The sequence below is a fragment of the Eleutherodactylus coqui genome, chromosome 2 (assembly GCF_035609145.1).
Source record: "Eleutherodactylus coqui strain aEleCoq1 chromosome 2, aEleCoq1.hap1, whole genome shotgun sequence".
In the NCBI taxonomy this organism is placed as follows: Eukaryota; Metazoa; Chordata; class Amphibia; order Anura; family Eleutherodactylidae; genus Eleutherodactylus; species Eleutherodactylus coqui.
In genome coordinates, this window is record NC_089838.1 from 89,160,116 (window position 1) to 89,184,812 (window position 24,697).

General features: G+C 44.6%; 1 protein-coding gene across 1 annotated transcript in view; it reads right to left on the minus strand.

Moving 5' to 3' along the window:
- Positions 1-5,721: 5,721 nt before the first annotated feature.
- LOC136611525 (uncharacterized) overlaps positions 5,722-24,697 on the minus strand; it is a 29,290-nt gene continuing 10,314 nt past the window's right edge. Inside the window, exons 3-10 of the mRNA XM_066591196.1 lie at positions 22,153-22,218; positions 20,289-20,354; positions 18,269-18,322; positions 17,238-17,270; positions 16,244-16,321; positions 15,872-15,937; positions 9,297-9,512; positions 5,722-5,882 (exon numbers count right to left, since the gene is read on the minus strand). Of these exons, the coding sequence (XP_066447293.1) occupies positions 9,303-9,512; positions 15,872-15,937; positions 16,244-16,321; positions 17,238-17,270; positions 18,269-18,322; positions 20,289-20,354; positions 22,153-22,218 (573 nt within the window). The 3' untranslated portion in view covers positions 5,722-5,882; positions 9,297-9,302. The remainder of the gene's footprint in view (positions 5,883-9,296; positions 9,513-15,871; positions 15,938-16,243; positions 16,322-17,237; positions 17,271-18,268; positions 18,323-20,288; positions 20,355-22,152; positions 22,219-24,697) is intronic.

Here is a 24,697-nt window from a genome sequence, read left to right on the forward strand (position 1 = left end):
CGGTGAGCCGTCCTCTGTCACATGATAGCCGTTATCCAATGGATAATGGCGATCACGTAAAAGTTTTTTTAAAAGTTAAAGTTTAATCTCCGCTCACCAATGCAAGAGATAGTGAGAGGTCAGTTAGTGAGAGTTCAGTCAGCTGTCAGTTCGTGTACAGCACATAACAAGTCAGTGTGGGTACAAGAGAGAGTGCCAGTAGGATAAAACGAAAAAAAGAGGGCTTAGTACTCCCTTTTCAATGCATTTCACCCCACCATAAACCTGACATTAAGCTACTCGTATACAGAAATCAGCTTTTTGGACACCACCATAAAAATTTTAAACCACTCAATACAGACATCCCTTTACCAAAAACCAATTGATCCAGCCACATACTTCACATGAGATAGTTTACATCCTAAACACATCAAAAAGTCCATCGTCTACAGCCAGGCCATCAGATACAACCGAATGTCCTGTTGGGGGGGCTTTATATTAGGGAAAAGGGACAAAAACCTAAGAGCCAGGGTGAGATCTCATCGCCCCTCATTTAGAGAGGGTAAGACATTTCTGTGGTCCCACGAAGCCCCTACATATGCAAACATCTACATGAGGGTGTTTGAGGAGGCTTTTGTATGTACATCATCCTATTGGTCATCGATTAGAGCGTAGCGGTGCTTTATCAATGACATTTTTGTTATATGGGATGGAACTGTGGAGGAACTCATGCAGTTCCAATGCTTTTTGAACACAGTCCATCCTGAATTGAAATTTACGCTCGCACACTCAGAAACAGAGATCCAATTTTTAGATGTCCCGGTGGAAAAGAAACAAAACAGCTTCATCACAGATATCTATACAAAACCCACAGATCGCAACAACATTCTGCGATTTGAGAGTTTTCATCCTAGACCCATGTTAATGTCCTTACCGTGGAGCCAAGTGATGAGGGTCAAACGCATCACTGATGAGAGCGTATTAGAGAATAGACTTGAACAGATGTGTCACAAGTTTGTTGTGAGAGGTTACCCCGTAAGGATATTAGATGAGGTGAAAGAGAAATTTAAGAGGGTAAATAAAGATGACTTAGATAACTAACAAAAGTTAGAGCAGAAACAAGAAGGATACCTTTTGTCTCAACGTATAGTAGTATGAGCCATAAACTTGCAGGGTTGTAGAGGAGTTCAAGAATTCGAGGCTAATCCAATGATGGCTTATGGACGTGGGAAAAATCTCAAAGACAATCTAGTACGTACTGTAGTGGAAGAGGATGGTGGTCCTAGGCAGGGTTTGTTGGCTCCCTTACGTAAGGGCAACTTTCCCTGTTTAGGATGCGCCTGTTGCAGAAACATGATTAAAGGGGATTCTTTTCGACATCCCCATACAGGACAGGTATTCCACATTAAGGGAAGAAATATGTGCAGTACAAGGTTTGTGGTCTACCTACTGACCAGTACTGACCCTGGAGATCAGGAAGAGGATCTCGAAACACAAGAGCACGATCTGCACGAAACTGAAGGATCTACCGGTTCCAAAGCATTTTTAGGAGTTTCGACATTCCATCAACCAACTCCGTTTTAGGGTTATAGATCACGTCCCTGATTCAGAGAGAGGAGGGGATAGCGCCCTTTTCCTTAAACGTAAGGAACTCAAGTGGATTCACACACTAGATACTATGCAGCTTAAAGGGCTCAATGTGGAGTGCAGTTATTTACCGCATATTTAGGCCAGGTCTGTCGTTGTTATGTTTATTAAGTGTATATGCTTACCTTGTTATAATCATTTTTTTCTTTTTCTAATGAAACATTTTTTTTTCATTCTTTTGCAGTTTGGTGGCTGATCCGGTTCCCTATTGCAGAGTTTTACCAATGGTTTATTGACCTCGGATGTGGACATTGTACTAAATTTGGCTTGAATTTTTTGACACAAGTGTCTGGTCCAGTCAGTGTGTGATGTCACGCGATTGGAATGTTTTCACTGCAAAATAAAATGACTTATCAGCTTGAAATAGGAGTGTGTATTTCTTGTTGATATTATATATCATGTCACACATTTGGTATCTACATTATGGTGTATGAGAAACAGTTGCTGACATTTGGAGTAGTTGAAATAATTTATGGCATGTGTAATTTCGTTACATGCACTGGTAAAATCAGAGTTATGGACTGGCTAGATTTGATGTGGTGGTTCACCTATCAGATCGATTGTCTCTTGATTTTTGAGCAGAGAAATTCAGGAGGCCCATTGTAGGATTATTACTGTCCCCTTGGCATTTATACTTTGGCATTTATACTTTTTAAACACTTCTCTACTTTACCTACTGATTATGATGGATCAGTAATTTACTATTAAATATCTACTTCATAGGTTTGTATCATTGGAAATCACTTTTATATCGGGCTCGATTTATCAGATCTGAATGTGCATTGGTTTTTTGCACTGTGGAAAACATTATAGATTTGAGGCCAGAATACGTCCCTATATTGGGTTGAGACATTTCGGCGCATGCGCAATAAGGATTGATGGGCGCAGGCGTAGATGTGAGCGATGGCGTAGCGAGTCACGTGGCGTTGGGACGCCGGGCGCACGTGGTGACGTCATGACGTCGCGCGGCGGGACCGTTATGCATCACTATGTGATGATGTGTTGGCGCTGCGTGCGTGGCTTCGTGCAGTTACACTGCTGTACCGGGTTTGTCAAACGTCACTGCGTGATGATGTGTTGGCACAGCGTGCGTGGCGACGTTGCACTGCTGCGCCGTGGCGCATGTATGATGGAGGAGGTGTCGTGCCTGAGTGTGGAGGGGACGTCTACAGACTCTGCATCATGGAAACCGGACCCCCACCCTTGGTTTAATTACAGCTGCATCTGATTAATCATTAACAGGTAAAGAGGTGCAGCCTTAAACATTTATTGATTGGTTGGTAAGCATATGCATTTTAGTACTTAAGGTGGTGGGTTGTACATTGATGTATGCTTGATAAAAACCACTGAGTGGTCGAAACGTCGCAGTGTGCATCATTTTAAGGATGGAATAAAGGCAAGTTTTTACGCATCTAAGCTACTCTGCTGCCGTCTGTATCTCATTTCTGTGGTCAGGAACACAGCATAGAGCAGATGGGAGTTATCATACTGAAGGGCAACTTCAAGTCACAGGATCACAAGGGAATTTGGGAGTATTAATTTATGGCAATGTTTGATACCCTCAAGAAGGGAATGAACCTCGGCCCAGGATTCTTGCATAAGTGGAGAATCTGAAAGGTCTGAAGGAGGTCAAGAGAGATCTCCTCTACCCAATCATTGTTTTTGTTTTTTTTTACAAAACTTCATAAAAATTCAGAAATTGATTTGTAAGAAGGTTGCCATCCAATAGGTGGTGCTGCATGCAGAGGTATTGTTCCATTTTGAAGAAGAGATAACACACATCATAAAACTGTCACATTCCTGAGCTCAATGGACTGATTAGATATTTATCTCTCAACTTAGGTTGCCTGGTGTTTTGATTGCAAAACAGTCTCATTTTCTGTGTGTGAACATTTGTATTTAGACCAAGAGGGGTGTCGTCTCTGCATTCGTATATTATTTATGTGCACCATCCAAACCAGTTTCATTATGGCTGATGAGGGGTTGATAGAAGACCCAAAAGCTTGCCGTAACATCATGTATTTTTGTTAGCCATTAAAAGGTATCATATCTAAAAGATTACTTGGTCTCTCTTACTGAGAACAATCACATTTTGTCAGTAGGATAGTGATAGTCTGCTATAGGGAAAGATAACAGCATAGTGGAGCATGCCCATAGGAGTTGTCATAGGGATACAGTCGCCGGATAGGGAAGAGAATTAGTGGCAGTGAGAGCTGTTGTCGGGATGTCAGAGGAGCTTGTAGCCCTGCGGATTACTGTCAGGAACCTGACAAGAGAGCCACCAGACCCTGCGGCGAGTGACAACCCCCTACAGTAGAGTGACTGTGCCGAGCCCTGAGGAAAAGAGAGCAAGTGATCACTATTTATGTCAGGAGACCCAATTACAAGGATATAAAAGGGAAATCCCTACATATAGGTCACCAGTTTGTGGATTTGGTACCAGTGTAGAACTGCTCTTGACCTGCTATTGACCGCTCTTGACTGCTCTACTGCACACCCATATAATTACAGTTTAATCTCCCTTTTCAGGAGGATAGGTAGTTGACCACACTTTTCCTGAAATTCTGGAAAAAAAAACAAAAACCTTGTGAAACAGCAACCAAAGTGCTCTCTATTTCACACTATTGCCTATAGTATTATCCATCCGTTTTCAGCATCAAAACTACAACAGAAAATTGTAAGAGTGAAATCTGCTGCGGACACGCATCAAAAACCACATCAACACCAGCACCAATGGCACAGATTTTGATATGTTTTTCATTGTGCTTTTGATGCGGCATTTGGTTCAAATTGTCCACCATGGAAAACATCCCCCTCCCTCATTTTCTGTTACTTGAGAACATACCCTTATGGCTCTTTCTCCCCATCACACAGGATGCCCTAGCATGGTTCACCCCATCATCACACAGCATACCCTAGCATGGTTTACCCCCTCACCACACAGGATACCCTAGCATGGTTCACCCTCTCACTACATAGGATACCCTAGCATGGTTCACCCCCTCACCACACAGGATACCATAGCATGGTTCCCCCTCACAACACAGGATGCCCTAGCATGGTTCACCCCTCACCACACAGGATTCCCTAGCATGGTTCACCCCTCACCACACAGGATGCCCTAGCATGGTTCACCTCCTCACCACACAGGATGCCCTAGCATGGTTCACCCCCTCACCACACAGGATGCCCTAGCATGGTTCACCCCCTCACCACACAGGATGCCCTAGCATGGCTCACCCCTCACCACACAGGATGCCCTAGCATGGCTCACCCCCTCACCACACAGGATGCTCTAGCATGGCTCACCCCCTCACCACACAGGATGCTCTAGCATGGCTCACCCCCTCACCACACAGGATGCTCTAGCATGGCTCACCCCCTCACCACACAGGATGCCCTAGCATGGCTAACCCCCTCACCACACAGGATGCCCTAGCATGGCTCACCCCCTCACCACACAGGATGCCCTAGCATGGCTCACCCCCTCACCACACAGGATGCCCTAGCATGGCTCACCCCCTCACCACACAGGATGCCCTAGCATGGTTCACCCCCTCACCACACAGGATACCATAGCATGGTTCACCCGCTCGCCACACAGGATACCATAGCATGGTTCACCCCTGACAACACAATATGCCCTAGCATAGTTCACCCCCCTCAACACAGGATTCCCTAGCATGGTTCACCCCTCACCACACAGGATGCAACTTCATGGCTGTTCTCTCCCCCTTCATGTTCCTCTCACCCACTGGATGTTGCCTGTGATTCCCCTCCCCCTCTGCATGTCGGGAGTCCTGGCTCTGTGTATCATGATGCTTATTTCTATGCTTAATAAGATCTGCAGAGTAGAAGCTTAAATGAGGTCTTCTGATTGGTTACAATAGTTTCACCTCAGATCGGAACCTTTGGGGAATGTTATTAACTAATGGAAGAAAGTATATGGAACGCACATTACACCTGATGTTGGAGGATGCATACAAGGCTTATTGTTGGCATTGCTGGGCCACATTCAGACTGAAGTTATATGTTCAAGCATTTGACTATTTGTTCCCATTATTTGGGGGTTCCAATAATTTAACAAACTCAATGTAATGCTCAGAAAGTAATTTATTGTAAAAGAACCAATCAGAGGTGCAATTACTTCTCTTCAGATAACAGTATTCATTCTATTATCCAAATGTATAGATAGAGAGGTGATTAGAAAGATATCAGATTTTGTGGCATGCCTGTGCCATAGTGATGTAAGGTACCTGCAAAACACAAGAAGCCATGGTTAGTGGGGAATTATGGAAGATACTACATATATGTACTGTATGTGTAACTGTATCCCTTATTACATGGACAGACGCCTTCTAGGTGTCCTCAGGGCCCAATCACATCCTTGAAGTAGAAAAATCCCACTATGGTATTTAGAGGAGTGAGCAGCAGGGAGTGGTCAACCTCTGATGGTTCCCAAGCAGCGGGCGCTCAGAGGATGCCCTCCGCCCCACTCACAATGTCTGCCATCACTCTTCTTTGCAGCCACTTTCCTAAGCAGGGAAGCCCTCATTGATCCCACTGGGTTCCTTTCACACAGTGACGGTCTGTTCCTCTACAGCAGGCACTGTTCCCTCTGTATTAAACGGGCGCTCCGTGAACCCAGGAACCTGCAGGGCTGTCTCAGTGTCTCAGGATAGACATTGGTGGTTAGGATATGCCACACAACTACTGGGATCCCATTAACCCCTGGAATGCACTGGGAAAGCTCCATGCGACTTCATGTCAAGTCCGCTCTGCTTGACTCTGTGTAGCTCTAGGGGTCCCAGGAATCTGATTTCCGCTCACCAGACCTTGGTGGTACAACCAGTAAAATGCCAACAAGGTCTCTTTTGAGACCATTTCCTAAAGAAAATAGTTTTCTTTTTTTTTAGATGTATAATTTGTGTCCTACCACGGTGACAGCTCAGCGCCTGCTCCTTGTCTAATCCCTTATGTACCACGGTGACAGCTCAGCGCCTGCTCCTTGTCTAATCCCTTATGTACCACGGTGACAGCTCTGCCCCTGCTCCTTGTCTAATCCCTTATGTACCACAGTGACAGCTCAGCGCCTGCTCCTTGTCTAATCCCTTATGTACCACGGTGACAGCTCAGCGCCTGCTCCTTGTCTAATCCCTTATGTACCATGGTGACAGCTCAGCGCCTTCTCCTTGTCTAATCGCTTATGTACCCTGGTGACTGCTCAGCACCTGCTCCTTGTCTAATCCCTTATGTACCCTGGTGACAGCTCTGCCCCTGCTCCTCGTCTAATCCCTTATGTACCATGGTGACAGCTCTGCCCCTGCTCCTTGTCTAATCCCTTATGTACCCTGGTGACAGCTCAGCACCTGCTCCTCGTCTAATCCCTTATGTACCATGGTGACAGCTCTGCCCCTGCTCCTTGTCTAATCCCTTATGTACCCTGGTGACAGCTCAGCGCCTGCTCCTTGTCTAATCCCTTATGTACCATGGTGACAGCTCAGCGCCTGCTCCTTGTCTAATCCCTTATGTACCCTGGTGACAGCTCAGCGCCTGCTCCTTGTCTAATCCCTTATGTACCCTGGTGACAGCTCAGCACCTGCTCCTTGTCTAACCCTTATGTACCATGGTGACAGCTCAGCGCCTGCTCCTTGTCTAATCCCTTATGTACAACGGTGACAACTCTGCCCCTGCTCCTTGTCTAATCCCTTATGTACAACGGTGACAACTCTGCCCCTGCTCCTTGTCTAATCCCTTATGTACCCTGGTGACAGGTCAGCGCCTGGTCCTTGTCTAATCCCTTATGTACCCTGGTGACAGCTCAGCGCCTGGTCCTTGTCTAATCCCTTATGTACCCTGGTGACAGCTCTGCGCCTGCTCCTTGTCTCATCGCTTATGTACCACAGTGACAGCTCAGCGCCTGCTCCTTGTCTCATCGCTTATGTACCCTGGTGACAGCTCTGCACCTGCTCCTTGTCTAATCCCTTATGTACCCTGGTGACAGCTCTGCCCCTGCTCCTTGTCTAATCCCTTATGTACCCTGGTGACAGCTCAGCGCCTGCTCCTTGTCTAATCCCTTATGTACCACGGTGACAGCTCAGCGCCTGCTCCTTGTCTAATCCCTTATGTACCACGGTGACAGCTCAGCGCCTGCTCCTTGTCTAATCCCTTATGTACCACAGTGACAGCTCAGCGCCTGCTCCTTGTCTAATCCCTTATGTACCACAGTGACAGCTCAGCGCCTGCTCCTTGTCTAATCCCTTATGTACCACAGTGACAGCTCAGCGCCTGCTCCTTGTCTAATCCCTTATGTACCACAGTGACAGCTCAGCGCCTGCTCCTTGTCTAATCCCTTATGTACCACAGTGACAGCTCAGCGCCTGCTCCTTGTCTAATCCCTTATGTACCACGGTGACAGCTCAGCACCTGCTCCTTGTCTAATCCCTTATGTACCACAGTGACAGCTCAGCGCCTGCTCCTCGTCTAATCCCTTATGTACCACAGTGACAGCTCAGCGCCTGCTCCTTGTCTAATCCCTTATGTACCACAGTGACAGCTCAGCGCCTGCTCCTTGTCTAATCCCTTATGTAAAGCATTGCTAATGGAAATTAACACACTAATCTTATCCATATCAGAAATAAACCAATGTCAGGGGACTCCAGAAAGTCTTTTTTCTGGTGGTTTCTGAGTGAAAAAAAAATCTGAAAACCTACAAGTGCATCTTGGATGTGTACTACATTTTTTACACTCATGAATATTTTCAACTTTTTTTCTCACATTTTTTCTATAGAGCTGCTGGTTGAGAAATGACAGGAAAAACACGGTAACCAGAGTATTTGTTAAAAACACCACGGCCCCATAAACCACAGCAAAAGGGAGAAAAACTACTGCAAAAACCACAATATTTGTAGGTTTTCATATTTTACTATTGACATACAGCAAACATTTGGATGCTGCAATTTCTGCCAGAAAAAAAACACCCTGGCACAACCTACGCCAAAATACATCGCGGTAAAAACAGTATTCAAAACCCGCCTCATACAGGTGTTTTGTAACACGTCCAGAATACGGATCCGTAATACAAGATATAGAGGATATTGCATCCTTATATCATCAGTATCTCATCTGTATCTGGCAGTGTACTTTCACCTGGGCAACCATGGATCCACGTATGCCCAATACAACATATTACCAATCAATGCAAACACCGTACAAATCAAAATCTGATGACAATACAGATTAACAGTAGTACGCTTCTGGAGTGAAACTACACAGTTTATGAAGTGCGCTGTTCAATGGAAAGCTAAACTGCTTATTGTCTCTAATATAGAGAATTGCGCAATGAAGAAAATCAGTACAGCAGCTAGTAACTCGGGGAGCGGGGAGCTGCGGGGGAGAGCGGGGAGGAACGGAGGGGAGATCTCTCTATCCCTCTCTCCCGCCCGCTCTCCCCGGATCCCCGCCGCAACTCACCTATCAGCTGCGGCGGCCCCCGAATCTTTAGGGACAAGCAGGGAGATACTTGACTAAGGCACATTACTTGAGCAAGTAGTGCCTTAGCGAGTATACTCGCTCATCTCTACTTATAACGGGTTTATATGTCTGATTAGGATGAATTGAATTACTAATGTAAATATCAGAAACAGATAAAAATGACTTCATTTTATTACCTTACTTTAGCATCCTTTTAACATGCCTCCAAAACTACCAGTGAGTGCAGAGAGTAGACCAGTGAGTATAGAAACGATCAAACCGAGCACACCAGTTGCACCAAGTACATTACCAAGAATACAATTAAGATTTGTAAGTGATCCAGTCGTAGTAGTTAGAATAGTGTTAACGTCACCAAGGAGGCTAGGGAGCCAGGGAATCACACCTTTACAATTCTGGAAAGAAAAACATTTGTCAACAAGTGGATTTTGCAAGGAAATAAACAATACAAATATAGCTTCTAGTTCCCCGGATTAAAAATGTATGTTCTATATTTTACAACGCACACACGTTCTGCGACGCATTTCAACGCATTCAGCATTTTAAATAAATAGACGAACTGTGTAATATCATGCTTGAAAAAGACACCGAATGCGTTGAAATGCGTTGCATGTGATGTTTTAACGGATATTAATAAATCACCCTGTTGGCCAGCAGTCTACAATGCCTTGCTTCCATCCAAGAGCACTGAGGGGCTTTTTTATTTTTTCACTCGGAAAACCCCCAACAACGCTGCAGTAATCTCTACATTCACTGGCATACTGCTAGGGGTCGCAATTGTGAACGGGGCCCCACAGGCCCCTGCCACCTGTTCACTGCCGGGGGACTATTACATGGGGAGCCGGCAGCCAATAACACACTGCAGACTCCTCCGGCCGCACGATTGGTCCGGCAGGCGGCGCAGTGACAGTGTCGGGAGCGGAGCAGCAGTACATGCGGTACAACGAGGTATATACCACATGCAATCCTCCCCTCCCCCGGTAGTCCTGATGGTTAATCATCCCTCAGTGGTCCTGAAATGAGGGGTCACACAGACCTGAAGGGCCGGACAGCAGCCATGGGCTTCCAGGACCTGCGATGACATCCTCATCCTGTGACCACCTGTGTGGGAGGAGTCAGAGATCACATGACCAGGGAGAGTTCATTGAATTCATTAACGCTGCTTGTGATTACTGCTGGATGAGCTGAAGGTAACAGGATGCAGCAGAGTTCTGTGTGTATGTGTGGGGATCAGGATGGATGGAGCAGAGCTGTGTGTGTGTGATGTCTGGGAATCAGGATGGATGTCTGGCTGACCATGCAGTGACAGTGTCGGACCCCGAGGAGGAGAGCGGAGGAGCAATACATGCTGTACAACCCCAGGCAGGGGTCGCAATGGCCACCCTCTGCTATATACAACTGCACATTCAGTGCATTAACGGCTGGTTGCGCGGTCGGTCGCACTTCACCAATCACACGCTCAGCCATGTGACCAGCCAGAGAGGAAGCAGAGTAGAGCAAGTTGATGACATCATCTTGCTGCTCCTGCCTCCTCGCGTCTCTGTGCCCTGCTGCTCTTCTCACCTAGAGAAGTGGTCTGGGCCCTGAAGTAGCTATCTATCTACAGTTTGTATAAGTTCTACATCTCCCTGTGTATACTGTACATAATTTCACAGTTTACGCAAAATTAAAAAAAAACATCAAAAACACATGCAGTTTTTAATAGTTTATGCAGTTTCTTAATAACGTATGTGGTCTTTGAATACTGCTTGCAGTTTTTTTTGTGTTTTTCTTAATTCTGGTTCAAAATTCCAACAAAAAATATGAACACACCCTAAGTTCACTCTCGCACATACATTAAGGAAACACTGCTTCGCGCGGTGTTTGTGAACGCATGGTACAGCGCTTTTTAATGCACCCTATCATTGTGATGGAAGAGGAGGTGCATTAAAATGTGCAAAAATAGAACAGACAGTTCTTGAAAATTGCGACGTTGGGAACATCGCGCTGGAGCACAGGTCTGAGTGACCCCATTAAAATCTATTGGAGCTTTGGACCACCGTTAAGACTGCACTCGGGACATTGTGCTTATAGCAGCGTAGTGCAGGAAACAAATTATGTTTGGAAAGATTATGCCAAGGGGCTAGATCATGTATGTAAATTTGTTTTGCAGCTGTAGGCAGCACGATTTAGGAATGGGTGCGGGTGGGGGGGAGCTGAACTTTTGAACCTAGGCCCCTGAGCCTTTGGGTAGCCCTTTGGGTACACCCCTGCCTCCATGACATCAGCAATCAGGTCGTGTCAGCACATCATTCTTTGCAGATGACTCGTGTTAAAAGGGTTTTCCAGTCACTTTTTATTGGTGACCTATCGTCACGATCAATAGCTGATTGGCTGGGGTCTTCTGTCGGGGAGCCTGACCAATCAGCTGTTGCTGTCACCGGTATAACACACGGGTTAGAGGGGGAAGCACATTGTTCCAACCCCTGTGTAGTGGCCAGAGCTGGTAACTGCAGGTGCAGCTCTCACTGATTTTAATGGGAGCTGCGCCTGTAACTATCACTGCCAGCCATTACACAGGGGTCGGAGCGATGTGCTTCTGCTCCATGCAGTGGGTGCCGGAACAGCTGATAGGCAGCAGGTCCCAGCATAAAAGCTATTGATGATTAAGACCTTGTTCAGACGAGCGCTGTCTGCTCGCATTTCAGGCGCGCACAGGACGTGCTTCTCCAGCAGCCAATGGGTTCCGGCTACTTGAAATAGCTTGAATTAACCTGTGCACCGAATCAATTGACTGCACTGGAAGCAGTCCATGTGATTATTCTGCACAAGATCGAACAAGCTGCGATTCTCCCCCGTGAGCAGAAAATCGCAGTTGATTTTTGCTCGTGGCAAGGGTAGAATAATTTAACATAGCATTCCTATGGACGGTTATTGCTGCAGAATTCGCGGCAGCGTCTGGCCATGAATTTCGCAGCGCTAATCTGTCTGTTGGAAAGAGATATTGAGCTTTTCTTCTAAATGATTTTAAGTAGCTTAGAAAGCCATTTTTATGCTTGTGCTGTACAAATGGGGTAATTCTTTACTGGACTAAATATGGCTGCTTTGCAGAATGGTTGCGGGAGCTGTGTCATCGCCTAGCTACGGTGCGTAGTTATCTGTGCTGCGCATGTGGGAAAAATCGCAGCATGCTCTATTTCAAGGAGATTTCTGTGCTGACGGCTTCCATTAAAGGCAATGGAAGCTGTCCGACCCGTGGCCCTTCCTCAATCATCATTGCGGAAAGGCCGTGGAATCCACGTCATTGCCTTGCCGGCACATCTACAGCACAGGAAAAAAGACGCCGAACAGGTACGCATGGGTCACTGGCCAGGCACCTGATCGAACACCGCTGCATGTGGGGTCTGACCCGACCGTGTGCAGGCGGCCTGAGGACAAACTTGGAGTGGCATTTTAGATTGTCAGTATCCATCATGTATTCACTTTGATCATATGATTTCAATATTAAGTGCATAAATTATGACATTGCAAAATGAAGTACATTTTTTTCTTTTGAAGCATTAGAGGAAAGATGCTAAGGATGAGAAGCTTTTTTTAAATTAAGTTTTAATTGTTCAGTATTCTGTGCTCATCTAGCCTTCTGGTAAGAGAATTTAGGACCTTACTGCATCTCATTATTGACTTTGATGTATAAATCATATATCATTAGCTCCTACACTCCCCCTAGTGGTGGTGGAGGTGATTCTACGTCTATGTTGTTAGACAAAACATACATATAAACTGTACTATGGCATAACTATGGAATATTCAATTATTTTTGTAGATTAAAAAGCAAAACAAAATGTTGTTTAAAAATGAAGTATACAATAAGCAAAGCAAAGTATGAAAAGTATCCCGCACCCCTCGTCCCTTAAATAAAACCTACTTGTTTCTTCTATGTTGGGTAATTATTTTGTATACAGACGAGCAATCAGTATTACCTGCATTGTTTGGCCTTCTCAGACTATATCCTGAAATATTAGCGGATTTCTGATGTGTAATCTGTATCAGCTTATTACCCCATGGGGGCAACTTTAGCACTATGTACTTATTATTAGCTTAATGCCCCGTAACACTGTATTTGTACTGATAGTCGAAAAATGTTCAATAAAGATTGATTTAAAAAAATAAATAAATAAAACATACTTGTTTGACTTCTGGCATATAAAAGTAATGATTCACTTCCATGGCTTGATCCGTGGCGATCTTAGGCCATGACTAAAAGTGCCGCAGTCTAGACCGACATCCTAAGAGCGCGACAGCTTACAGCGCAGAAGCCAGTCACTGCTTTTATATGGCGGGACTCCAATAAAGAGATCTTATTCATGGGAAGAGAGGGGATGGATAGTCTTGCTTTCATCACTGAAGGCCACTCAGTGTATTCAGCACCCCAGGAATGAAGGTGACATGTGGTAACCAGACACGTATGTAACATGTAAACTGCCTCTATACTATTGTATCCAGTACCATAATGATAGATGGCGGATGACTTTCTATGCGCTTCCAGCACTCCTCTAGAAGATCCCAAGTGGCCATTATTATGTAAGTCCGAAAGCACATGTCCGGGTCAGATCCCGCAGCAGAATCTGACCCTGTGCCCAGCCGGTGACCCCTGTGTACCTGTCCAGATTCTTCTTCTCTGTGCTGTGGATGTGCCGGCCGGCGCGCATGCGCAGAACAATTTATGCTGCGCCGTTGCTAGACGAGGACGTGGATTCTGCGGCCCTTCTGCAATGATGATTGCGGAAGGGCTGCGGGTCGGGCGGCTTTCATTGCTTTCAATGGAAGATGGCAGCACAGTAATCGCAATGAAATACAGCATGCTGCAATTTTCCTTCCCTAAGTGGAAAATCGCGATTGATTTTCGCTCGCGGGGATGAAAACCCGCTTTTGCATTGAATGCTTATCACATATATTTGCTGTGGATTCCGGAGGCGGACGCTCGCTGTGGATTCCACAATGCAAATGTGGCCATGTGCATTCGGCCTAACAGACTATTGACAATGAGCCATTATATCCTTTATAACAGGAAGCTTTGATATAGCAGCGAAGTCTTTGAGATGCTTTTTTAGCCATTAAATGCTATTTTTGTTGAACAATAAATTATACGATTCTCAGTTAGTGTGCCTTCACACTTGCAAAGCAATATCGCTGCGTTTTTTTACTGCAAATGTCAATAGGACTTTCTAATGTTAAAGCTCGCAATTTGTGCACAATGTGTTTTTAACATTAAAAAGTCCTATTGACATTTGCTGTAAAAAAAAAACAAAAAAAAACCCACAGCGATATTGCGATCGCATGCGCAGGACCGGTTACAGATACACTATGGGTATCAATGAGCCGCGCAGCGGGGTGTCCTCACATGACCAGGACTCATTTGTATCTTCTGGGAGTTACCAATGAAAGGGTTTATTGAATTACATCAGAAAGAAGTCTTTAAAACTACGAGGAATTGATACAGAAAGTATAAAATAGTACAATTTTATACAAAAAATGTACATTTATGTGTTAAAACCAAAATACCCCTGTAGGCCACTCTCACACATAGCATCGGCAAAACGCCGCGATTTTGACTGTACTGTTTTGCTGCAATTTTACAGTTGTTTTTGGAGATAAGTCACTGCGTCCGGCGGATTTTTAATGCAACCTATCATAGTGATGGGTGATGAGTTGCATTAAAAAGAGCAAAAAACACTGTAAAATAGAGCAGATAACACTCGAAAATCACAAGGCCCCCTTGAAAACAATAGGAATGTTTTACAGTGATTACCATAGTGTCAAAATGCCATTGTAGTCGCAAGTAAAAAGCGCATGTGTGTGAGTGGCCTTAACGTTCCCCATCTCCAGCACACTAATTGCTTCCATCAGATATATAGTAGTATATATTGCTGTAGTCATTGATAATATATTATGCAATTGAAATGGAATAGTCTAGAAATGGGTTGATTTAAGGTCATTGTTAAAAGAAGAAATGACTCTTCGGACTCATTCACACAAGCATGGTTTTCACGCCCTAACAGGTGCGTGAAAAAAAATTGCATTATGCTCGGGAGAAAATCGCGTGAACTAGTGATTTTTTTTTTTCCACGCACAGAAGCCCCGAGCTCCATGTGTGTAAAAACTGCCCATTCACTGGAGCAGCTTCTTGCGTTAAAGCACAGCTGCGCTGTGGAATTGCCCAGCAGCGGGGCTGGAGGAATTCCAGCTGCTTATAGTGGGACTTTTAAAGTGTGCTGCCCAGAAGTACATTGTAAGTTTACAGGGGCACATTTAAAATGTATTTCTGGGTGTAGCAGCACCGCTGCAGTTAGGAATTCCCTTGGTTGGCAGACATCCTCCTAATTACTTGTAATCTTCTTTTCCTGCGTAGGAGTTCCATAAACTCCGGCTCCCATAGGAGTCTATGGACACTCACGCACGGTTCACACCAAAGACGGGTCAGATCCTATCTTTTCTCGCAGCACGGACCTTAGATGCAGGCATTGTACCCACACATGTTCTATCTTTGGAAGGTGCGAGTTTTTTGCGCGTCTTAACATTCTTCCATCTTAACACTTCTATAGGAAACCATTGGTTTTAATAGATGTGATTTATTAATTTTTTTTTCACGCGCCTATTCTGTGTGAAAACCACGCTTGTGTGAAAGAGGTCTTAATGAAAGGTGTCTTCCATCGGCAAGTAAGAAGTCCCATAACTGCAAGGAGCATGCACATCTAGATCTAAGTGATGCACTTACCCAAGTGGTTAAGATTACTGTCAGTATATTTCCAAGGACATAACCGAGTTGAGCCAAGGCGTATTGCTGCCGATTATGAAAAAACATAAAACCATGTTTTCAGTATATAATTTCCTGTGTATTACAGTCATTTTCAATATTGTGACTCCTGAGTGCATTTTACACAATGTTATTGTCGGTAATCACAGTAATCAGCAGACAAATCAGATTCTATCCGTAGGATGCCGTGAATACTCGTTATATATCTCGGATGCCGCATCAGCTGTGACTACAGAGAAGGTCTGTGAATGTGAATCTCTACAGTTTGTCTTTGCCTTACTGCTATTTTCTTGTCCCCTGTCTGAGGAGGAGCAGAATAAAAATGTCACTTACCACCAGATAAAGAACTCTAGCCAGAAAGTTCTTAAGATTACCATTAAATGCTGCTATAATGCGAGTGCAATCTCCAGTCTGAAATATAAAGGTTTTCTTTGTTTTCTTTTATCTAATTATTTTATAATCAGTTGCCATTAGTAACAATTACATGTAAAGATGTATTAACCCATTAAACAATCCTCTAGTGTCCGTTAGCGAGCGCACGATAGACCTGTCTTTATACACAGCAGCCAATGTGAATCAGCAGAGCGGCAGGGAAAGGGGAGAGAGCGAAAGACTGGACCAAGGATTTGTCAGGAGACGTTACTCTGACTTCCTGTAGACCCCGTAGATAAGTTGTAGTCAGGGGTCACAGCTCTGCCCTATCAGAGCCGAGGAAAACAATCAGCTAAGCTCTGAATAGGCAGCGGCTATACTCTCAGACATACATTTAAAATGCCTTCTTCCATCAGAACGTTCCAATCATCATATACAGCGATACCTTTTTGTAAAATCCCTTAAACTGCGATGTACTGGCATGTTTCATTTATGCTTGACAACTAATGTTGCTGCATTCTGTTGGGATATCTGATAAAATGGGAGCTACAAGAAAGCCAAACAACAGAAATGTCTCTGTTCATTGAATAGATATATGTAACATACTGTCTATGATGTAACTATGAGCCTTGTGTGGCAGAGCCGAATTAAGGCAGCAGAAATGCAGTCCTAAGTTCTCGCTCACAACTTAAAGGTTGCAGGTTTAATCCCCACGTGGTTCAGGTAGTTGGCTCAAGGTTGACTTAGCCTTCTATCCTTCCGTGGTCGGTAAAATGAGTACCCAGAATGCTGGGGGGTAAAAGATGACTAAGGAAGGCAATGGCAAACCACCCCACAAAAACAGTTTGTCGAGAAAACGTCACGTCATGACTTGGTACTTGTACCAGCGGGCTTTTTCTTTATATGTCCATTATTTGACATAAAAATCCCCTTTAAATTGTAGATTGCTACTTACCAGGATCGCTTCTATCTCTGCAACTGCGAATCCCTAACAAAGATAAAGGTAAACACAATGTAGAATTCCTAGATTTCACAGATACTGTTTTCTTACATGGGTTTAGTATAAGCACTAGAAGACCAAGTAGAGACTTTTACATTTTACTGCACACTTTTCAAGAGATTTTGCATAAATGTTTATTTTTTTTAACTCTCATTTTAAGCAGGTATGTGAAAAAAAGGAACAAAAATGTTTTGCCTCTTTTTGTGCAGATTTTCTGTCATTTTGCCATGTACTCCATGAATCTGGCTTTCCATGCAAACAGATTAAAGGGGTTTCCCATGACTAGAACTAAGGTTCTGCTATTTCTCCAGTCTTTTTATTGGCTATTTGAAACAAGCCCAATGTGTGGTAATCTGGACAGCGCTTCTGCTGATTATAGCCAAATAAACCTGTAGTAGTTTACAGTGTGAAATGACTTGGGTGTGCAGAGCAGTCAGACTGTTGTAGGTGCAGGAAACCCTGTCCTGATAAAGGGACATCAAACGAGAGCATGCATGGAGGAGGACTGGGGAGCGGATGGAGTAACCAAGGTGAACATAAATAGGGACCACAAGAAGGAGATATCTGTTGTGATCAAGGTGTCGCAATTAAGGTGAATGACACCTTAGTGGTGAAATAAATAGTGTTTTATTCACAAATAAAAAATGGTGCAATGCGTTTTGGAGCTCTCAAGGCTCCTTTCTCAAGCACCAAACGTACAAGCCACCTATAGCACTGCTCACACACTTGACACCTTCTTTTACTCATTATTGACTGTTTGAGGTATTGAAGCTCAGCCATACTGAAGTGAATGCAGCTGACTTGTAGTACCATACACAGCCAATGGAAAGTTATGGCGCTGTTTCTGGGATAAACAGTAGATCCTTTATCCCAGTCCTGAACAGTCCCCTTATAGCCGTTGAAGTCAATGAAATAACATCATTTAACTTTACCAAATAAGGTTTATCAATGAGCCAATAACATAAAATAGGAAGGAAGGTTCTTACCAGTTTAATTAAAAATGCCTCAAGTGTCAGACCGTAAAGTTGAGCGAATATAGTCTGAAAAGAAAAAAAATATAGAGTATAAATTAAGAGTGAACCTTTTCAATATTGCAAGAACTACTTATGAAGGAGGGAATATTAACCAGTGTTGTCCTGACATCTATCCGTGTTGGATATACCTCTAGGCAGATATTTTGCGCATTACGTGGTCATCATTTATAGAATTCGTCCTACAGAAACATGTGATTGTTTTATTCTGATCTGTTATTTATAAGTTCATTCTCCTCGATGCTCTCACACAACACTATTAACCGTTTTGCCGCTGTCCCAAACATATGTCTGGTTTTCCCATTGGCTTAATACAGCCCATTTGCTTATTTACCACTGAGAAGTAGAGATCCAAACTGAAGTCAGATCTGTTTGTATCGAGGCCTTCCAATCTGCAGTGAGCAATCAACTTGCTGATAGAGTTTAAATATTTTAGGTTATTAGGTTATTATATAGCACATATAATGTATCAATTAATCTTACTTTATCACATCTAGTCATGATATAATCCTCATTTATAGATCTACAACTTTAGTGTAGCCTTTAAGGCCGCCTGCAGACGAGCGGGTCGGATCCGGCAGCGAGAAATCTCGCCGCGCGATCCGACCCCAGAGCCTGCAGGGACGAGCGCGTACTCACCCGCGCCTGGCGGCCCCGGCTCTTTGATGTGCCGGCTGCCGCGCAGCCGGCGCATGCGCAGACCGGAGCCGGCGGCCAGGTGAGTGCGTGCCCCGCAGAAAATTAGAACATGCCGCGGTTTGTTTGCCGCGCGAGATTTCGCGCGGCCAAACCGCGGCCGTCTGCATAGGAGTGCGTATTGTAATGCACTCCTATGCAGACTTTCAGCGGCGGAAATCCCGCGGGAAATCCCGCGGCGGGATTTCCGCTCGTCTGCAGGCGGCCTAATATGAATATATTTTGAAGTCAGCATGTAGACATGCGGTCTCCGTGTGAAACTAATTTTCTGTCCTGAGAATAGTTCTGCCTCAATCACAGTCATATTTCAGATCCATATTACGCACATATTTTTTACGCATGTTATACCCCATTGAGTTGCATTGGGCTATGCAGGCATGCATTTCCCATGTGTGCATTTCACACTCATTAAAAAAAACACAAGTCCTATTTCCATCTGTATTGCGCACAAGTTAAAAAACAGCCAAAAGATAGGGCTTAGCCTATTTTTTTTCTCATGCAGAGGAATATTGCACAAGAAAGACAGCTGTGAAAGCGAATCCATCACAGTCAAAACAGAATGAAATCACGGTCGTCTGTTTAAGCCCTAACTATGATTTTTTTTTTCAAATTGACCATCGTTTCTTATAATTCGGAAACTTCCTGCTTCCATGTTTTCTGTATAATTTGTTGGCACTCTACCACAGAATCGCTCATAAGACGTCCTGTTACTTTATGATTGTCATTGGCAATATACATATATTGCTCTGAACCAGTGGATGCATACAGTGTTAGGTAAACTATATACATCAGTATTTAGGGCCCCTTTTACACAGGCTGAGAAATCACCCGGATTTCAGCAAGAATCTGAGTGATGATCGTTCAGTCTGAATGCACAACTGATCAATTCATTCAGCGTTCCATTTTTGCATCCTTAAAAACTCAGTGACGGATCGGCCATGTAAACAATCATTCATCTATGAACAACAGTCGGTTTACTGTGAATGAAGGCGGACCAGAATGACCCCCGGCCGGCTGCACCTCCATTCACTAGCAATGATCATTCCTGTGTAAAAGCACATGAGCGATTCGCTGGCACCACCTGTTGGGCATCTGCGGCCGACCGGTCGTCCCGTGTAAAAGCCCCCTTAGTCTGGTATCTCTGCTTCATTCACTGATGGTTTACCACCATTACAATGTTAGATTGTATTTTATTATGTCATATTAATGTGAAAAACTTTAACAGCGCTTATAGAAAAAAAAAAAAAAAAACTACATTTCACACTTAAGATAAAATTACCATAGTACAAATTAAGTCGTCACATGTAGCTTTCTGCCATGTGGATTTTTCACCATCAGCGCATGTCTGTAAAGTAAAGTAAACTTTAGCTGATTTGCTTTTGACCAGGTATATTGTGAGTGACATGGTGACAATCTATTGCTGATTAGACGAACATCTTCACTATACTCATATTACCAATCCCTCCACCTCTAACAGTGATGTGTTATGATCTGTGTTGTATCTGATACCTTGTAACCCAGCAGTATCCAGTCTCTAGTAACATTCTGTTGCAGTTCCCTGCTCCTCCAGTGATATTTGTCTGGACCCAGAATATCATTATACACTAACTAATCTCCAGTGAGTAAGCTGCGCAGTGTCCATCCCAGGGGAACGGTACCCATGGTTATCAGGGTACGGTATGGCCCCGCCCCCAGTGCATGCTGGTCCTATGGTTCACATCTGGTTACATATTACACTCTAGTTATAGTATTCATTCTATTCTAATATAACCATTTTTACGTGAGACCATAAATTTATGGAAAACTAGTAATTGGCTCCAAAGCCCTTAAATATCAATCCAAATTAAGGATGCAAGGGGTTGTCTAAGGTCATTGCATGTCAATACATAATAAATTATCCTATACTTACTTTCCCGGGATCTTGCACCTAAGGAGACATCACAGACTGCTGCAGCCAATCACAGACCGCAGCGTTCGAACATTAGGATCTGTGATTGGTTGCAGCAGCCTTTGATGTCCTGTATAAAGCCTGACTGCAGCCTGTAAGCCCAGTGATATAGGAGAGACCTGGCCTGTGCTGCTGGAGCTGCAGGGACCCAGGAGGGGTGAATATAGGACCATGTATTATGTTTTGACATGGGGAGAATAATAAAAAAAACACCGACAACCCTTCTTAAGAAGAAATAGGATAACTAATACAAGTAGTCATCACATATTAAAGCCAGTAAGAGCTTCTGGAAGACGGGGAATCACTTTCAGTTGGGAGGACCAGAGTTTCTTCAGGGTTCTGTACAATATACACAGCGCACCAGAGGAACAATACAGACTGATGTGTAACTGAGGAGCTGATCCTGCCGCAGTATAACACATGTAGCACTGGACTATATACTGGCGGGGGGTCACTAGAAAGCCCAACAGCACATGGACTGCTGTAATATAGCAGGAAGCCCACATCATACCCAACCGTAACCCCCTGATGTACATGTACTGCTGTAATATAGCAGGAAGCCCACGTTATACACAGCCGGTACCCCTGTGATGTACATATACTGCTGTAATATAGCAGGAAGCCCACGTCATACCCAGCCAGTACCCCTGTGATGAACATGTTGTGCTGTAATATAGCAGGAAGCCCACGTCATACCCAGCCGGTACCCCTGTGATGTACATGCACTGCTGTAATATAGCAGGAAGCCCACATCATACCCAGCCGGTACCCCTGTGATGTACATGTACTGCTGTAATATAGCAGGAAGCCCACATCATACCCAGCCAGTACCCCTGTGATGTACATGGGCTGCTGTAATATGGCAGGAAGCCCACGTCATACCCAGCCGGTACCCCTGTGATGTACATGGACTGCTGTAATATAGCAGGAAGCCCACGTCATACCCAGCCGTCACCCCTGTGATGTACATGGGCTGCTGTAATATAGGAGGAAGCCCACATCATACCCAGCCAGTACCCCTGTGATGTACATGGGCTGCTGTAAATTAGGAGGAAGCCCACATCATACCCAGCCGGTACCCCTGTGATGTACAGGGGCTGCTGTAAATTAGGAGGAAGCCCACATCATACCCAGCCGGTACCCCTGAGGAAAAAGGGGTTAATATTATGTTTTAAACATTTATGTTAAAATTTACCTCTGCACAGTTACAGTTCTTCGAAGCAGAAGCACAGAAAAACGTGATATGTATTACACACTCTTTCTGAAATAAAATTGACAAGTAACAAACAGATCAGTAAATATCAGTAAGGAGAGCATTGTTTTTACATTCTATTTAGCCATTCTGGAGGACGAGACAACAACATTCACTTGAATGAACTCCATGTAATACATCTTTCTTGTAGTTGTCTCCACAAGGAAAATTTTGGGACAGTTGCAACCTTGTTCTGTGATATCTGTCAGTCGCTGTGCTTTTTATGTGGCTTTCATTAAAAAACGCGATTGTGGGGTTGAGAACTCCTTTTAAATGACAGAATAGGAACTTCAGAGGGGCTCTCAGGTCTGGAAAACTCTTTAGGACACGCTGAGTTAATAGAGCGGGGCTTTATATTTATCACCCTCATCTAATTGAGCAGAAGGCATGTCCAACGACTATATACAGTTTATACAGGGTTACTATAAAACAAACAGACACGTTCATCAATTTCTAGAAAGCAAAGTATTACTCTGCAGGAGCTGCTGCAGCTATGAGCTTGATAAGTAACCAGAAAAAGCAAGTGAGGAGCCTGTGTATGTGTGTATAATGGCCTAAAGTGTAGTGTGTGCTGAAGGGGTATTGTGGTAATGGGACATAATTTTCAATTTTCCCTGGATGGGTGAGAACTAATAGATTGGTGGGGGTCTGACAGCTGGGACCCCCACTGTTCCTGAGAATGGGGATCCCTGCCCCCCCTATTTCACATTTTAAGATCCATTCTGCCATTTCTGTAGTGCAGTGGGGATGGAGCCGCTGGTCACACATGTGCAGCAGAGGCTCCATTCCTCTCTACGGCGCAGACAGCCGTAGCTCGGCAATCTCTGTCTGCCCTACTGATATGAATAGAGCCGTCAAGCATTTCAATGGGACTGATGGAAAAAGCCAAGCACTGTACGACACTAGCTACCTATCCAGTGGATGGTTAAAAACTGAAAAATGTTTGCTGTTGGTTACAGTTTCTTTGATAGGGATGGACTGAGTCCCAATGGGGAGATGTGCAGCTGTGCTTGGATGATTAGAAGAGTGTTTAAACTAAGGACTGAGAGGTGGCAACCACAGAGATAGAGCGGAGGACAAAGAAGACAGTGACTAATGAAAATGTAGAGTGGAATGATAGGAGCTATACAGTTAGTGCAGTTAATAGAGACAGAAAGTAAAAAAAATATATATATCTCAACTGCATGTAATACTAGACATCTGATTAATGAAGTTGGCAAACTGGAAGCAATAATGTCTGACCTAGTGGAAATGATTAAGACCTGGTTGGATGAGAGCTATGACTGCATGGTTAACGTAAAGGGTTAAGGTTTGTTCAGAAGGGATAGTAAAATCCAGAATTATGGCCCCCTGCACACGGGCGGAAAGTCCGATGTGGGATTTCCCGCAGAATTTCCGCCCGTGCCCACTGCCATAGGATTGCATTAGATAATTCAATTCTATGCACACAGCCGCGATTTGTCCGCGTTTAAACATGCGTGGAAAACAAATCGCAGCATGTTCTATTTCTTTGCGGGTCATGCAGAGGCCCGCACAGAAGCGTCACTAGTGACAGGCCGGCTCTGCTCTGCGCATGCACCGGCTGGCGGCAGCTGGCACATAGCAGAGCAGAGCTGACGTCGGGATCGGGTGAGTTGCAGGTCTTGCAGGGGCATGGGTCCGCATCTCACTGCGAGAATTCTCGCAGCTGGGATCTGACCTGGCCGTCTGCAGGTGGCCTAAATATATGTATAATCATAAGTATAGCCTGTTGTGCTCTCGCACATCTTATATAATTTAACGCCATTAATGATTTGTTTGTCTTGTGAAGCTCATCAGCGACTCATCAACTCACAGATTTTTCTCAGTGGTATATACATTTTGAAAGAACTCCTTTAGGGGGGCGGAGCCTGGCCGCGGACTGTGATGGACGCCTGAGAGCAGCGCTCCCTCACTAAGCACGATTCCCGGCTCCATACAGCGGCAATAAGCAGAGAAAATGGGGAAAATCACAAGAGAGAAAGGAGGAGAACAGCAGGGGACACCTCGCCCCGCTCGCAGCCAGACTGACATGCAGCGGTTCTTAAAAGACCGGAGCTCCCGCTCCCCGCACGGAGCAGGCAAAATGGCGCCGGCAGCAGCGGCAGCGCTGGCCTCAGCAAGAGAGAGAGAAAGCTCATCAGAAGGTGAAGAGGACGAACCTTTGTCCAAAGGCTTTATGAAAGACCTTCTACTCAGCACAATCAAGCCAGTAATGGCTGAATTACAAGAAATAAAGGAAGAGGTAAGGAGCATGGGGAGAAGGGTGGAGGAACTAGAGAGCTCAGCCACCTCCATAACTACACACTCAGGCGAGCTTGCCACGATAGTTAAGGAACAGCACCTGCATATTAATAGATTGCTCCTTACACAAGAAGATATGGAGAACAGGAGCAGGCGTAAAAATATACGCATAAAAGGCCTGCCGGAGTCTTGGGCGCAGGATACCCTGGGAAAGATTGCCCGAGAA